At 38.4% G+C, this 16,085-nt stretch overlaps 1 protein-coding gene across 2 annotated transcripts in view; it reads right to left on the bottom strand.

Annotated features, from left to right (window-relative positions):
• dscamb (Down syndrome cell adhesion molecule b) overlaps positions 1-16,085 on the bottom strand; it is a 122,431-nt gene that overhangs the window by 91,170 nt on the left and 15,176 nt on the right. For both annotated transcript variants that reach the window (XM_072392786.1, XM_072392787.1), the window contains exons 2-3: positions 7,580-7,897; positions 6,376-6,522 (exon numbers count right to left, since the gene is read on the bottom strand). In XM_072392786.1, coding sequence (XP_072248887.1) covers positions 6,376-6,522; positions 7,580-7,897 — 465 coding nt within the window. The remainder of the gene's footprint in view (positions 1-6,375; positions 6,523-7,579; positions 7,898-16,085) is intronic.

The following is a 16,085-nucleotide window of genomic DNA, read 5'->3' as shown; positions in this document are numbered from 1 at the left end:
CAACTACCTCTGCACTAATGTCACTTCTTGCTAAAAGGGTCTTGTCTCGTCCTCTTCCAATTCCCCAAACTCCCCTTCACACAGCACTCATATGTTGCAAATGCATAAAATGCATCCTTCAGCTCCCGTTCCCATAATTCTGTGTGGCAGCAGCGTGATTAATGCACACAACTATTGATTTTTTTTTTCTTTGCTTTTTTAAAAATAAATTTCTCTCAAAAGAGCGCCCTCAGGCCCCCAACCCAAAATACTTCCAAGACACTATCTCAAATAATACATTAACTTTCACTGGGATAAACAATACCATGCTTTTATCTGGTGATAAATACACAACAATAGCACCTTTGTGGAAAAATACAAGCAATAAGCGCCCCCTTCTCCTTTAGTTTTTTCAGGCAGCTGAGTGTGAGTGGACTGGGAAAACGGGCGCAGTGAAAGACAAGGGTCAGCATTTCACTAACTGCTGATCTGTGTTGGAGGAGGGGGGTATAAAATGATGGGCTGTGTTGTTTTCATAAGGTTTCTCTGCAGGATGGGTGGAGTAGAGTACACAAAATATAAAGAAACATCCATCCACCTGCTAACACAGAGTCAGGTACCAAATATGTACTGTATAAGCACACATTCATATAAGTATCTACATTAGATCTGACTCCCAATTTCTATGTGGTTACATGCAGGGATCACGCACTCACGCTTGAGCCGTGACCCACTTTCGAGCCTCCAAACAACAAGATCAACAAACCATGTTTGAGCGAGGAGGAGAAATTGAAATCTGTGGGAGAAGAAGAGCGCATGAAGGAGGACTGATTAAAGAAAGTAGGAAGCAAGAAGAAAATTGTAAGAAAAGAGAGGGCAAAGTCTTGCTGCTAACATAATACAGTCGGTTGTTTACCAAAGAAAAATCTTCACCCACTCTGCTCAGTACCTTCTAATTCTCCTCCTTCTTCTCTCCGCTCACTTCCTTTTCTCTAATCTGCCCTCCTCGCTCTCTACATTTCATTGCATCTTCTTTCCGCACAAGCTAATTTCTACCACTGTGCCCTCCTTTCAAGGTTGGCCTGACTTTGGGCGTGTTGAATTTACAGCCATATCTCTGCCTGCCTTTCGGTGCCCTCACTGTCAATCTCAGTAAAAAATGGAGGCAGTGGCACATCACTGGCATGATAAATTCCTACTCGAGCAGTGATGCTGTAAGCCAAACACCTACAGTAGCCCCTTTGAAGACTTGCTTAACATTGCAGTGGCTGGGCTCGTGGCTGGTTCAGACTGTGATTCTATTAGCAAGCAAACTGTTTAATTAGCCTCTATAAGCACTCACAAGAACCCATGAGAGAGAAGTGAGCAGAATGCAAGAGTGAGGAATCACTTTCACCAGTTGGAAAGTCGACGTGTGTGGCTGAAAAATGTAACTAGAGATTTGTTTTAACTGATGCTGTAAGTATTGGATGGACTTATTTGCATAAAGCAAATAAAAAACAGTCTTTTGTACACAGCAGGAAATTGACTGGGGCACTGAGCCAAGCAGATTATGCAATGAGATGAGAGGAAAAAAAGAAGAAGTCCAATAGTCAAGGCCAGCGTAGGAGGATGGGGAGAAGAGAAGAGAAGAGAAGAGAAGAGAAGAGAAGAGAAGAGAAGAGAAGAGAAGAGAAGAGAAGAGAAGAGAAGAGAAGAGAAGAGAAGAGAAGAAAAGAAAAGAAAAAGAGGAGGGCAAAAAACAAATGAATTGAACAACACAGAAAGAAGCATGAAAAAAACTAAATAAAAGTGTTTTAAAATAAAACAACTGTTTTCCCAAGAGTCTTACATAAACAATGTCAGAAAGTTATATTTTCCATAAGGAACAAATAGTGTATTAGGGGATACTTTGTATATTATATGCATGAACATCTTTCTTTAATTAGTCAGTTGTGTGGTCCAGCTATGGAAGCTTGACATGAATCCAGTTCATTATCCCATTATCATAATCATATGTAGTTTTAAAGAAAATATCCATCAATATTTAGATCAGCCGCACCATGGAAACCACCTGCTTAATATATAGTGGCAAGACTCCACAAAGCCTCTTGAGGTGGGGCCTCCGTAGATAGCTGATGTTTAATCCAAACAGCCCACATTTCCACAGCTAGACTTGGTTCTGACGACTTTGGTGTTTTTTCTTTCATCACAACAGCTTCCAGATGCCATCTAAGTGTAACTGAAGCCCCCTGACCAACCATCTACACTTTACTTCTTGATAGGTGTCATTGTAAGAAAACAATCTAGTACAATCTCATGATAGATTGGACATTAGCTATGTTGGTCCATGATGTGTGGAAATTTCTCAAAACTTTAGAGAATGTACAATTGCTATGTCTCCATTTCTCAGTGCTTTACAGTGATACAGTTCTCATTCCACTTAAGATGACATTTCCAATCCTGTCGCGAAAAGTATCTCGACAGCCGAAACTTTTTTCAGCAGAAGGTGTAATGATGATGGTGTTAGACCCATGACTCTCAAGAGAGACACTGCAAGTTCAAATCATGTCCTGTGCTATATTTTCCACAGCTCTTTTGCTTTTCTACTTGGCCATTACCTACTTTTCTACATTGCTCCCACCCACATATGGTCAAGGTTAGAGAGTCTGTACATGTTTGGGGTAAAAATCTATGCACACGTTTATGTCATGTACATGTTGGGGTTGGCAAACCACACATTGTCACGGCCTACACAGTCTAATTCTCGCTGATTGCGGTTCCCACCACACATCTCACAATTTCTAACCCTGGATTGTGAAGCAACTACATTTTTTTAAATGTGGACATAACTGGTCTGAATAATCAATGTTGTTCACTTCACCTGTTCTGATAGAAGAACACATCGTAGGACATGAAATAATGAATGAAGTAGTTGGGAAATACAATATGCTGACATAGTATAGTTTTTGGTTAAATCAAAGTATGGATACAAAATAGCATTGATATTTCAAAGAAAATTTCCATGAAACTGTCATCAGAGCGATAAAATGGTAAGATGGCGTCCCATCAAGGGAGAAAGAAAGACTTATCCTTTCCACTTGTCCACATACCAAGCCTGCATCTTAATACAAAATAAAGCTTCCTGTCGTCTAGTCCTCGCCTAATCGCCAACCTGTACAGTTGAAAGGGCTTCATGTTTATGACAAAGGAGAGACTCTATTTCTCCGTGAAAGAGAGGACCTCTCTACCTCTATCCAACTTTTATTTTCCAATCCTCTTCCCATACATGGTCATGACTTGAAATGTCTTGCTTTGTTTAGCCGGCTGTACAAAATCCACAGAGATGTAGCTTACTATCGTAAAAGTCTAAAAAACATTCCCCTCAGTCAAATATCCAAACAAAGTAGTTCACAAATGACTATTTGATTAACAGAGAATCAAACACAGATTTAGATTCAGTATTTTGACATTAGAAATGAATAAGAGGGGATGTTTTATGGGGGAAATAAAAATAAAAAGTGGCCACTCCAATTCTACTGTATCTCGGAGTTTTAGTTATTCATATACATATAATGATTAACAGGAAAATAAAAAGGCTCATCAGAAAGGTTTTCTATCATATAGTTACATCAAATAAGTATTGAGAAAATAATCAATGAGCTGATGGATTACACCTTGTATTTTACATCAGGACAACACAACCGTCCAAGATCTTACCTCAATAAGAACCTGAATTCATGCGCATGCATCTTAAAGGTAACAACATCTTGTAGTTTGTAGCTCATTCCACAACCGAGCACTGCTTTTGCGGAAGCTTTTGTCTGCTACCAAGGCCATCTAGCTCATTACGATGCCTTGTATCATGTATGAGGAGAGACAAAAGGAAGGTGGATGGCGAACACAAAAAAACACGCCATCCCAGCGCTATCCCTTTTCAAAAGCATGGCCACTTGACATGCAAACACACAAGTGCGCACAGCAAAAAGCAACTACGCAGACATACATGTGTGCACACTGATGCACAAAAGCACACACGACAGCACCAACACACACACTTGCATTTAAATAAAAGGTCCATCATATAAAATCCTGGCAGGAGCATAGAAGGGCACAGCTCAACTCCTCCTCTCTCCGCTCTACTTTCTTTGTTTTTTTCCTCTTCTCCCCTTTCATCTCTCTATTAGCTCTGTCAATTGTTTATCAAAAGAAGCGAGGAGGCGAACGGAGACGGGCATTTGAAAGCCCGTGGTTCGAGATGCGTTTTAAAATTCATGACGGGTTAATGGTATGTTAGTGGCAACATTAGGACCTGGTGAGCCTGCGTCGTGCTCATTCACATTGAACAGGCCGCTTCAAATGACTACTAAGCAGTCCTCATTCTGAAAGGTAATTCATATTGTAATTAACTTTTCAATCACAGCTGATTAATTAAGACAGGGCCTAGTCTGTAATTATGCATCTATTTTCGACCCTCGTGCAATTCGCAGCATAGTCGAAGATTTCAGCGGCTGGGGGTTACGTCAGTTTATTCTTTACACGTTAGCATCCTGATCCTAAAAAGCACATTTATACCTCAAGTTGTAAACTAGGCACTGCTGACAAGGTTAATCTGCTTCAGAGTTTGAAAACAATGATAGTTCACTGACAGTTGCATAATACGAAAGTGACATTATCTGCAGTTTTATTTATTTATTTTTTGCTTTCTTTGTTATTTGGGTGTCTTCTAAGAGTAATACCTCAAGACCTGTTTTTTTTTTTTTTTGCTCTCATCCTGATGTACAATGGTAGACAAGTGCACTTGATGTTACCATTACCCACAAAAACCTGAAATTAATAATTGAGTGCAGCTGTAGGATAGCTTTATTTTCTCCCGACTGGGGCTGAATCTTCTTTTATGAAAAGAAAAGAAAAGAAACGAGAAGAAAGGCTGCTAAAAAAAGTTTTAAAAAACGAGGCCGGGTCAAACTGCATCCAGCTGCCATTGTCAAGCCCTGTTTGGTTTCCTTATGGTGTCTCACCCTTGCTCTTGAGCCTATGAGCATACACACACGCACACACACACACACACACTAACCCCCACTCCTTGAGTAAACATAGCCTCTCCATAACAGTGCGAGGTGAATTCGCTCATGCATCAGAATCTACCATCAAATATTTATCACCGAGCAGCAGTGATTTTGACCGTGTGCTCCTGCTTTTGACAGCACTCGCCTGCTGCAATACTTATTGGAGTAAACACGGACAATCCAATATCGTTGTTCTTTTGAACGCTTGCGAAAGCACTCAAAAGAACACAGAAAATACAGTAGAATCCAATAAAAGCTCACATGGCATTCTATAGGCTGCCGTATCACGCAGAGAGCTGATTTAATTGGCAAGAATTGATTGATCAAGAAGTACCAAACAAAGATTATTTTCATAGTAATACAAAAAGATGTTTCTGCTACGCTTCCAAGTTCATACAAACAAACTTTTGGACACCTTTTTCTGTTCACATTTTTAGGTAAACATGTAAACGATGTGTACATGATTCATATCTACATGCTGTATATTTGCTCACTGCCCGTAACATCAGGCAATGTCTTCAACCTGCAGCTCGCAGCAAGTAACTCGAGTAACCTCGAGTAAATAAGTCAGTGGCATGGATCAGAAGACACATCTTCATGCTTGAGCAGACACATTTAAAATGCCACCAAAACACCGTCCCAGATTCTGCCCTCAGTCAAATGACATCAAGTGCTCACTTACAGGTCCCTGAACGCCCCAGTATGAAGCAGAATCAGCCAGCGGGCAGTACATGGAGCAATCAAAGAGATAAGCATCCTATTTACCTTGAGTAAAAATTCAACCCTCAGAATGTTCTGGTGTCTTGTGTTATCGTGCTGTGCCGCTGGATTCAAACAAGGAAGGTAACTAGGTCGGTGCTATGTAAACTGTGACTCTAAATGGAGTTGGCTGAAGAGAAGTGTGTACAGGAACAAGAAACCCAGTGATTCAAAGTGACAGTTATCAACATCCTCTGGCTAGTGACAGAACATAGCTTGTACAGTCTGCAGAGCCATAGTAATGGCAGACAACAACAGTAAAAAGATAAGAAGATGACTCACACAGCACATAGAGTCCAAAGAGTAGAGAGCAAAGCAAATCGGGGAAGGGGCTGTGAAAAACAGCCAAAAGAAGGGAATACTGCTCTCTGTCTCTGCAAGACAAATCTGAGTCGACCTTTTGCTCTGTGAGGACTGAAGCACCTTGTACAAAGGTACAAATGCAGTCAGTCATTTTTAGCCCATCTTTTAGGTGAAAATATTGTACATTAAGTTCCATTTTTATCTGGTAGCAACCAAGGATGATTTGAGTTGTAAAAAACTTTGTATTAAGGTCTGCATGCAAGTATTGAAGGTTTACTTGTTGTACCTGAGCTGAGGGAAACTGTGTCTTTCTCCCATGATACAACGCTGACGTAGGCCTCCACAGAAGCAGGAATAATGCACTTGAAGACAGCTACACTGCCTCTCATAGCCTTCTGGTCTGCCACTCTGACTGTGTAGGGTTCCCGTGAAACTATTAAAGAAGAAAAAACAGAAACACGTGTCAGTCTCATTCACAGGACATTAATTAAATGATTAATTAGATCAGTGCAAGTCCAAGTGTTTCTTCGGTAGGCTTTGTAACACTTAGGCTCATGATCAAAACCTCATCTAAGAAGAAAACAAATGTACAATGCCAGGGACATAAGCAGCTGACTGTAGAGACTTGCCATTGAGGACAAGTTGGGGCCAGTGGCTCCAGTTGATTTAACATTTTTCTTTAGATAGTATCCTAATTGTTAAACAGAGACAAATGAAATGTATATTAGCTAAACTGTTTTTTGTTGTGCTGTGAGGCTAACCACCACAGCACCATGCGGTCAATGAAAGATATAGCTAGCTGAAAATGATCTTTCTAGGACTCTCAAGTTTGGAGGTCCAAATCTGTCCCTTGTTTACTGTCAGACAGGCCTCCTGTTAAAAGGCTCCGAGAAATCAGGAGAGGGGATATATAATGCAGCAAACCTCATTTTACAGTGTTTATGTTACAGTGTCTGAATCTATGCTATTTGACGTGCAACTAAAATGCAAAAGTTCAAGTCCAAAATATCATATTTTTCAGCAATATTTCAATTTTCTATTAGTATTTTTGGTTTTCTGTCAGTGTTGGTTTAGCTTATAAAAACACATGTACTTGGCTAAATTTAGGAAAAGATTGTAGTTTGGTATTAAAGTGGACAGAGTGCTTCAGCTCTGAGTGTGGTTACGTTTCGGAAGCAGGTGTGCGTCAGATTGCTCCTCCTACTTCAGATCTGCACACTACAGCAAAAACTTTGACCTCTAGCTTTGTCTTGGATACATGGCAACTTTTTTTTTTTTTTACACACACATAATCAATCTACATCACCTGCAAACACTACTCTGAAATTACTTTTCAAGAATTTGTAGATGCACGACTGCAGAATGTAGTCACGACAAAAATCAGTACGTCTACATTATTCGCGTCATCTTGTGCAAATCACACTAGCTTTTCTCTCACTATTTTCTTCAACACCATAACACCAAAAGTCCTCCCTCTGCCGCAGACTCACCGGCTTTGATGTGGACATCCTGACTCCTAATCTTGCCAGAAGGGTTCTCGGCAGTGCAATAGTACGTGTTGTCATGAATCAGCTTGCTGAAGCTGGATGGCAGGAAGTTGAAGATTTGGAGGGTTCCATTAGGGTGGACGTGGCGGATGCCGGGGACATCGTAGATCTCCTCGCCGGTAGCCAGATACCACCGCAGCGAAGCAGGTGGCGCGCCCCCAGCAGGACAGGGAACCGACGTCCCCGTGGTGCTGGCAAATACTACCTCTTGCAGAGATGCATTGACAAAGTATAGGCTGGAATGCAGATCTTCACTGAAAACTGGAAAAGAGAAAACACAAGATGTTTGTCATTACAATGATGCATTTGTATGATTCTTAATGAGCTTTTTTTTTCATTTTTCTGTGTTATGCATTTCTTAAACATTTCATTGTACAGGTCACTTTTGAACTCTGTTTTCCTCTAAACTAAGTTTTTGAAACATCAGCCTAAATGATGAAGTAGAGGCAGATCTTTTGGCACTTTTGTTCTTTATATTCAAAATTGTTTGTATTTAATTACAAAACTGGTTAAATTTAGAAATCTCTAAGTATTCTTATGAAGTCACTCTTTAAGTGTATCTATTCATAGATCATCATCAGTCATTTTGGATTCATTAGCGTATTCCTATCCGTGGGAACTTGAGAACATTAAATTAACATGCACTACCATGAATTATGAAATAAGGTCAGTTGCCTTGATCGTGTTCAAGCTCAATTTAAGCCAGCATCACAGTAAAGAGGACATTAAATGCATTTTGTGTAAGAGCATTCTCTAGAGGAAAGGAGGGTAATAAATGTCAATGTTGGACCAATTAGCACCATTGAAATCTACAGCTGTTTGATTTCAGAGTAAAGGGAAGCCAGGCCAGCAGATGTGAGAGACAGAGTTTGTTTGTATTTCAGGCAAAGGCACAGTATTTTTGTGTGTACTATGCCTGCCATCTCTGCCTGGTGACGAGGCTCTTCACTGAACGGCTCACAGTGGCACTGGCAGCTGGCTTGGACGCTCTCTGGGGAGAAAGCATTTTAGCACTTCATAAATTCCTAACAAGGTTTCAAATTGCAAACGTTTCCATCTTTTTCTCTGCTCCAGCAGCTCTAAACTAGCAATGAGACACTCCAGTGACCTGCTCATACACTCGCACATCCACACAACACTCATTTGTTATCACAGATTAGGAATGCTCATTCAAACTTATTAGCACGCGGCTAATCAATACTATGGTACTTTTTTGGACAAGAAGACATCTGCATAATTTCTGAATCTAAAACAACTGCCATATGTTTCTTCACCAAATTCTCTGTGATGTAGACATTGTAGAAATAGCGGTTTAATCTCAGTCTTATATAGAGAATGTGAAGGTTGCAAGTGTCACACAGGTATGCATGCCCAGATGGGAGCGCCATCTTGTGAGAAACAATCCCCCTGATGCTGGGACTGGATCACTGACCATGGTGAACTATTCCCTCTCACATTCATGCACATTACAGACTGTTTTTGAACTGACTGGCTTAAAGTTACAAGTCTAAAGAAATTTTAAATCTCTGGAAATCTATTATAATCCTGCATAATCCTTCCCACTATTTTAGGCCCTTGAAATTAAGTGAACCAATTACAGCTATTTTAATTGCAGTACATTCACAGCTGTGTGTTCATTAAACGGAATCATATTAAGTGGGTATTATAAGTTACTGTATTGTTGATATGATTTGCTATGATTTGGAACATCTTGAAAATGTGTTTTAAAACGTGTAATGATGTTTACTAATTTGTCATGTTGAGCAGATGGACTAAGACATGAATTTTGAGGCTGACCTTAAAAATGTGTCCATAAGAACATGATCCTGAGGGTTGGTGTGTAGGGTCCTTGCATACAAAAAGCAAACTTGGTGTAGCAGGATAGCAGGATCATATGGCATATAAGCAAACCCAATTGACAAATTCAGTGTGGCATGATATCAACTTCACAACAATTTTAAAAGCCATTATCGGATCAAGTGTAGTATTGCTAAAACAAAATAGTTGGATGGCAAAAGAATAAATTAACCTTTTGGACTATTTTTATCCCCTAACTGAGGACTACAAATCCTAAAATGAAATGTGTTTAGCAGGACCAAACTAACACTAATATCAGAATATACCAAAGGAGTATTTTACAAGTAAATAGGGATTGAGCATTAAAACGTCTGCTTTTTAGCCAGCTAGGTTCTCCCAATATTTGATTGTTTGCAAATATCCACATATCTGTCACTTAAAACACACCTTGGACACATAAAACCTGACATGACCTGACTTTCAAAAGACTTTTCTCTGATCAGTGCAGACTGGACTCAAATCCTGTGTCAAAATAAATATTAGATACAAAATTGTCCTCTATAGCCTCATGTGGTAGCCTCTTAGTGCTGCTATTGAAGAAATAGCAAGAAATAGGATATTCTATTTGTAGATGAGATTTTGTTGCTGTCAATTTTATCACTGTCTTAAACATGTCGGCTGTGTTTCAGCCTGTGGGGTAGCCTCCAGGTAGCAGCAGCAGGACAGTCTAATGATTGAATAGAGGGACTATTTGTTTACCCATATGTCTCTATGCCGGCTGCAGGTATGTATTGTATATCTGCTGATTGAATTTTTAATGGCACATGTGTGTCTCCTGGCTTTCTGCGCACATACAATACATGAAGTGTACAATATGCTACTTCTGGATCTATGCATGTTTTTTGTTTTTTTTTTCTGTCCAGAAAGATTAAAGGCCTTTTCCCACCAGGACCGTGCACTGCCATCTGCAATTACTGCACTTATAATAGCACAAATAATCTTTGCACAAATAAATAGGATGTCACATCACATCAATCATATTTACTCACTAATTCTGAAATCAGTATTCATCATTACATTTTCTTTACATTTATGCATTAGCAGACACTTTTATCCAAAGCGACTTACAAGGAAAAAGGAGAATTAACAAGTATATCCAGTATACAATTTACAAGAAAATACAACGTCAAGAGGAAGCCACACCAACTAAACCTATGTTTAGGTTAGTTAAGCTGAACAAGTCTGATTTCATTTGTCTTTCTTTACTTTTCTATTCTTTATTTGGAGACTCGTTTGACCGCTTAGAGCCAAATAAAGTAAATGCAAACTTCATTGTCCAAACTTGTTTGTCCAAAATGGCAACTGACATTGTTTCAAGCACTTTATAGAAAAGAAAGATGCAGAGTCATTGGTTCAAACTTGCTCGAGGTCCAATTCAATGACTGACATGCACTTAAAAACAACAAATTCTGCAGCTCTTTTCTCAGTGAGTGAAACTCTCCTTGTTCATTACACCACACGGGATGGACTTTTAGTTTTTCAACTGTAAAGAAGTGAGAGAAGGACAAATTCATCCTGACTACTTGATGGCTCCATTGTGCCTCGTACCACAAATATCTAGATTTGATTAATCAAAGATTTGCATCTGATTTACAAGCAACAAGCAGCATTTTCACAACAACATGACCACGAGGAGAGAAGTAACTGAAGAGGGACTAATAATCATGACTCAAGACTCTAGCACTGTATAACAGTATTGACAAACAAAGCATATGCTGCTATTTTTACTTTTATTTTTTCCTTTATATCCGTGTGGTCTTTCGGTTTCCCTCACTGTATAACATACCTAATATAGCCCCCTTCAGCACTTCTGAGCTCTGTCTTTTTGCTCAGGCACAGATTGTAAGTCCTGGCCAGCAGTTGGAAGTCAACTCTGCGGTATGTTCTGTGCTGTTTTGTTTGCTCAAACGCTGGCAATGAGAGGAGGCACAGCAGGGGGCCACCTTTTCATTGACAGTTCTTCACATTGGTTTGGTACATAAGATATTTTACTGTGAAATCTTTCTGTGCACGCATGTGATATGACAGATTTAAAAAATGCATATGAAAAATCTAAACTTGGTTTGCAAAGATCTTTAGTTTCTAAATATACTGTATAACTTGCTCTGTCTATTTACAGGTCCTCAAATATGACAATAGAAGCCTCTCCTTCTGTCTTTGGACATGCCAGTAGGCCTGCATTGACTCTACAGGGGATATCAAATGCAATTCCAATATAGCAGCTCTCCTAAATGTAAAAGTACATAAACATAAAGAATCCCCTTTTTAACATAAGAAAATTTAGAGGGTTCACAAAGTAGAGCTCATGGTGGAATTGTTGTAGTGGATTGGGTTAGATTTCACAGACATCCCTATTAAAGTGGTCAGTGAATCCATACTTAGGCCGTACAATCAGAGGTCTTTCCCATAATCCAAATATAAATAGATTATATGTAAATATAGTGTTTGTCAGCCATGTGCAAGGCAAAGTGGGTAAATATAGCATATTTAATATGAAACCCTGGTTCTTTAAGCTTATTTTATCGAGACAGTGCAGTATACTCCTAGTGGTGAAATCTGTATACACTCCTGTCTCCTCTCTCTTACATCAAACAGGTTTTATCCAATTTGAATGTTTTAAAATGCAGCCAGATAGTGTGATAGGTTCTGGATGTGTCTCTGGCACCGGCCAAGATGAAAATAATACATCAAAGTCGTATTAAATTCTGATTCATTCTCTTTTTTCGGCTGGCTCGGGTAGTATAAATCTTCTCAGCGCTTTGTTGATAATACAGCAGGGAGGGGTGGGGGTCAAAACTAGACCTGTTCACGGATAGTGCTCAAGGTAAGTGTGAAGGATAACGCACTTTTAAAACACTTTATCATGGATCAGTTTTAATGCAAGCTATGTTTTCCCAACCTCTACCATCTCATTTTGAATATCTGACGTCAACCATCTTGTTTTTATTACCTAACCTTGACCAAGTTGTTTGTAATGTTTAAAAGAGCAAAGAAACAGTCAGTTAAACTTACTTAAAAGCAACGAGCAACTGAATGTGAAGATGACATTTTAAAGGTAAGTTACTTTTCGGCACCAGTTTTCATAAGGAGACTCTGAATGTGGAGTATGCCTGTGGACAGTCAGTTGAATAAATTTGCCTGACTATATCATATGGTTGTCATTAGACTGAACTGTGCATGAAGGGGTTTTAGGGAAGTATGAGAAGACAAAGACCGTTGTACAAAAGTGATTTGTATTATTTGCTCTTCCTTTAAAAGAATAGTGACGGAACAGGCGTACACTGTAAGAATAGCAGCTGGTTTGAGAGAAGGAAAGATCAAAGAACTGTGCGTTAACTTGGAAATCTTATTCAGTGCAAGGAATGGTGAAATTGGATTAGGATTAATGCTGCAGCAGTTTCGATGTTTTTCTATTTCACATATGAAAAGTATGTGAGAGCAACTCAGTTGAGACTAGCTGAGTGATCGCAGGATTGATTTAATTAAAAAAAAAAGAAATGGACCCTGGTGGAAGGGTGCAAATCACTGCTGTACTCGTTTTCCTAATTCACTGAGTCCAGGAGCCAGACCACAAACGATCCAGTCACGCAGGAACATCACCCCCCTTTGACCTCACAAAGAGCACCATGTCATGCCCCAACAAATGGCCTCAGGGCCCAACCACTTACTACACTGCCTGAGAGAAAATCAGTAATTGGTATAATTTTTCATGAGCTCAACTGTAAAGGTGAAATAAATGACACTGTTCAATAATGCATTATATGCATCTATAATTGACCGGGATTTTTTCCACCAGGATATCCTCAGGAAGTAGGGAAGAAGGAAAAAAAAAATCTACACCTTGGGTGAAACAGCTCAATTCTACTAATCACCACCGACATTGAATTTGAAAAGCGTTGAAACGGATAAAGATGATGGATATCAATTAACATTTTGTATTTTTTATCTTTGTAATTCATTTATTTGAAAGGGACAGTGCATATTGATGAATAGATCACCCATCTATCTATCTATCTATCTATCTATCTATCTATCTATCTATCTATCTATCTATCTATCTATCTATCTATCTATCTATCTATCTATCTATCTATCTATCTATCTATCTATCTATCTATCTATCTATCTATCTATCTATCTATCTATCTATCTATCTAGACCCCAGCAGGGTCCGATACAAACAGCAAATAAGAAAAACAACACACCGTCAAACAGTGCACAACAAAACAGACACTTCAAAACACAAATGAGAAACCACGGTACAATAAGTGAACACAGAACAACAAATAAATACACAGACATACTGGCATAAAATTCATGATCACAGATTCAGCCAACATTTGAGATCGGTTTTAAATGTATCGAAGGTGGTACAGTCTCTTATTGCAGCTGGAATGTAATTCTCAGTGTCACTAGCCTTTTTACACTACACAGTCACCGCAAGTAGAGGCTTTTGCTACTTTCCCACTAGTACTCGATTTTAACATGATGAACTCACCCAGTGAGGGTTGAGCAAGTCTATGTAAGATCTCATAAATGGAAGAGGAAAGCTTGAATTTTGAAAATTTTTCTTTGAAAACTTTGATTTTTGCATTTCTCAAGTACGAGGCCATGCTGAAAGGAAAAAGGCTTTCTATCTAATACTTTTAAAGCTTTTTTTTTTTTAAAAAAAGAGATTCTATTGGTTTTAGGGTAGTCATGTTTACCAGTGACCAGTTGGTGAAGTAGTATTCATTATGAGAAAAAATCCTGGAGTGGAGAAACATTCAAGCTGCATTTTCTGGCTGTGATGATTTGATTTGCCTGAAATCATGTAAGGTGAAATTGATGATTTTATATATTTTATATACATTTAGGCTGTTTTTAACTTGAATCTTAAACGAAAAGGTGGAGTCTATAGTGATGCCATGAATTTAATTTCAATACAATTTGAAGTTCTTCTCCTTTCAGCAGGACATTTGAACATGAGCTCGAATGTTTTGAGAGAATCATACAAATTTAAATATTTTTTTTTTAAATGAAGTAGAAGACATGAGTTAGTGAGCCACTCGTGAATGCAGTTCATGGCTGATGTCAGTTTTTATGTGAATCGTATATCGGACTTTGCCTGTGTGAAAATGACGGCATCCTCTGCATACATCTGAGAGGTGATGTTTTGACAAACATTTGGAAAGCCATTAACATATAAAGAAAAACAGAATTTGTCCGAGTATGGAGCCTTGAGGTACTCCAACTTCCCAGTTGAGGTGGCAGGATTTGATACCGCTGAAAAGACTCACAGTGAATTCTGTTTGCCAAGAAAGATTTCATCCAAAGGACAGCTTTTTCAGCGAAGTTTAATTTTGTTAACCTAGACAGAAGTGTTTGATGGTCAACTGTATCAAACGCCTTTTTTAAATGAAGAAAAACAGCATCCAGAAAAGCCCAAGTATCCTATAAATATGTTACTTTTTCTAGAAATAAATTAATTGCCATTTCAGTTGTGTTTTGCACAAAAAACAAACTGCATAGAATACAGAAGAGTGCAACCTTTATTTAAATGGTCTTTTTTAAATGTTTTGCTTTCCATATTTTCAATCATTTTAGATATAACTGGTAATATATAAATTGGTCTGTAATTGTTAACATCTGCTTTATTTAAAGTGATCATGGCCACTTTCCATGCTGAAGGAACATCAGAGTGTCTGATTAATAGATTGATTATATGTGTTAATGGATGTTTCAAGGCATCTTTGTGTGTCTTTATGAAATTAGTATCCAAATCATACTGATCCTTAGCTTTGAAAATTTTAATTCACCAATAATGGAGACCAATTCAGACTTAATAAATATAATACGTAAGGACTCATTAACTGAATAAGATACACTTTCATGTGAAGTAAAAAGGTATGAGATTTCTCTAACTGAATTTTTAAAAAAATTATTAAATTTGGTTGCCATGGCAAGAGGATATTTTACTAATTCTAATTCTTTGCCTTGATTTCTCCTTCTACCAGTTCAGTTATCAATGTTTTGCCAAATCTTCTTGCCATTTCCTTTTGCAGTAATTGCCATAAAAACATTTGCCTTGGCATTGTTTGAATTACTTTATTTGTAGTTGAATTGAATAGTTGCCTACCAGCCTTTTTTAAAGTAATTGGTCCCTTGACTTCATTAGTTTTCTGCATTCATCATGGAGCCATGGTAGATCCCCTTTATTTGTTTTCTTATCTGGAGCAAAGTTAGTAATCATGCTCATTTTAGCTCAGCTATGGTCTTGATCAACTCTAGAGAAAAACATCTAGTCTTCAGGTGTAAATTGCTTCACCTTGTACATTTGCTGATGGTCTCGTCTGTGTGAAGGTTGCATATAGTGTTGTTTAAAATCATATCTAATTTTTTTAATTGATCTATTAGTTTTCCAAACAAAGCAAGTGTATATGGACGGATAAAAGAGTGTGTGGTACAAAGATGGTTAGGCAAAAGATTACATATAATCATAACAGATATTTTGCTACAACAATGACCTCAGACTGCATTTGAAATTGTGACTTTAGATCATAATTGCATTGAAAAATTGCTTTTTTCTTTTAAAGATGGCAATCTTAACACC

Source organism: Leuresthes tenuis, unplaced genomic scaffold, assembly GCF_036924035.1.
Source record: "Leuresthes tenuis unplaced genomic scaffold, fLeuTen1.0.hap1 SCAF_9, whole genome shotgun sequence".
NCBI lineage: Eukaryota > Metazoa > Chordata > Actinopteri > Atheriniformes > Atherinopsidae > Leuresthes > Leuresthes tenuis.
The sequence above is the reverse complement of the archived record's forward strand: the minus strand, read 5'-3'. Positions and strand labels throughout refer to the sequence as shown.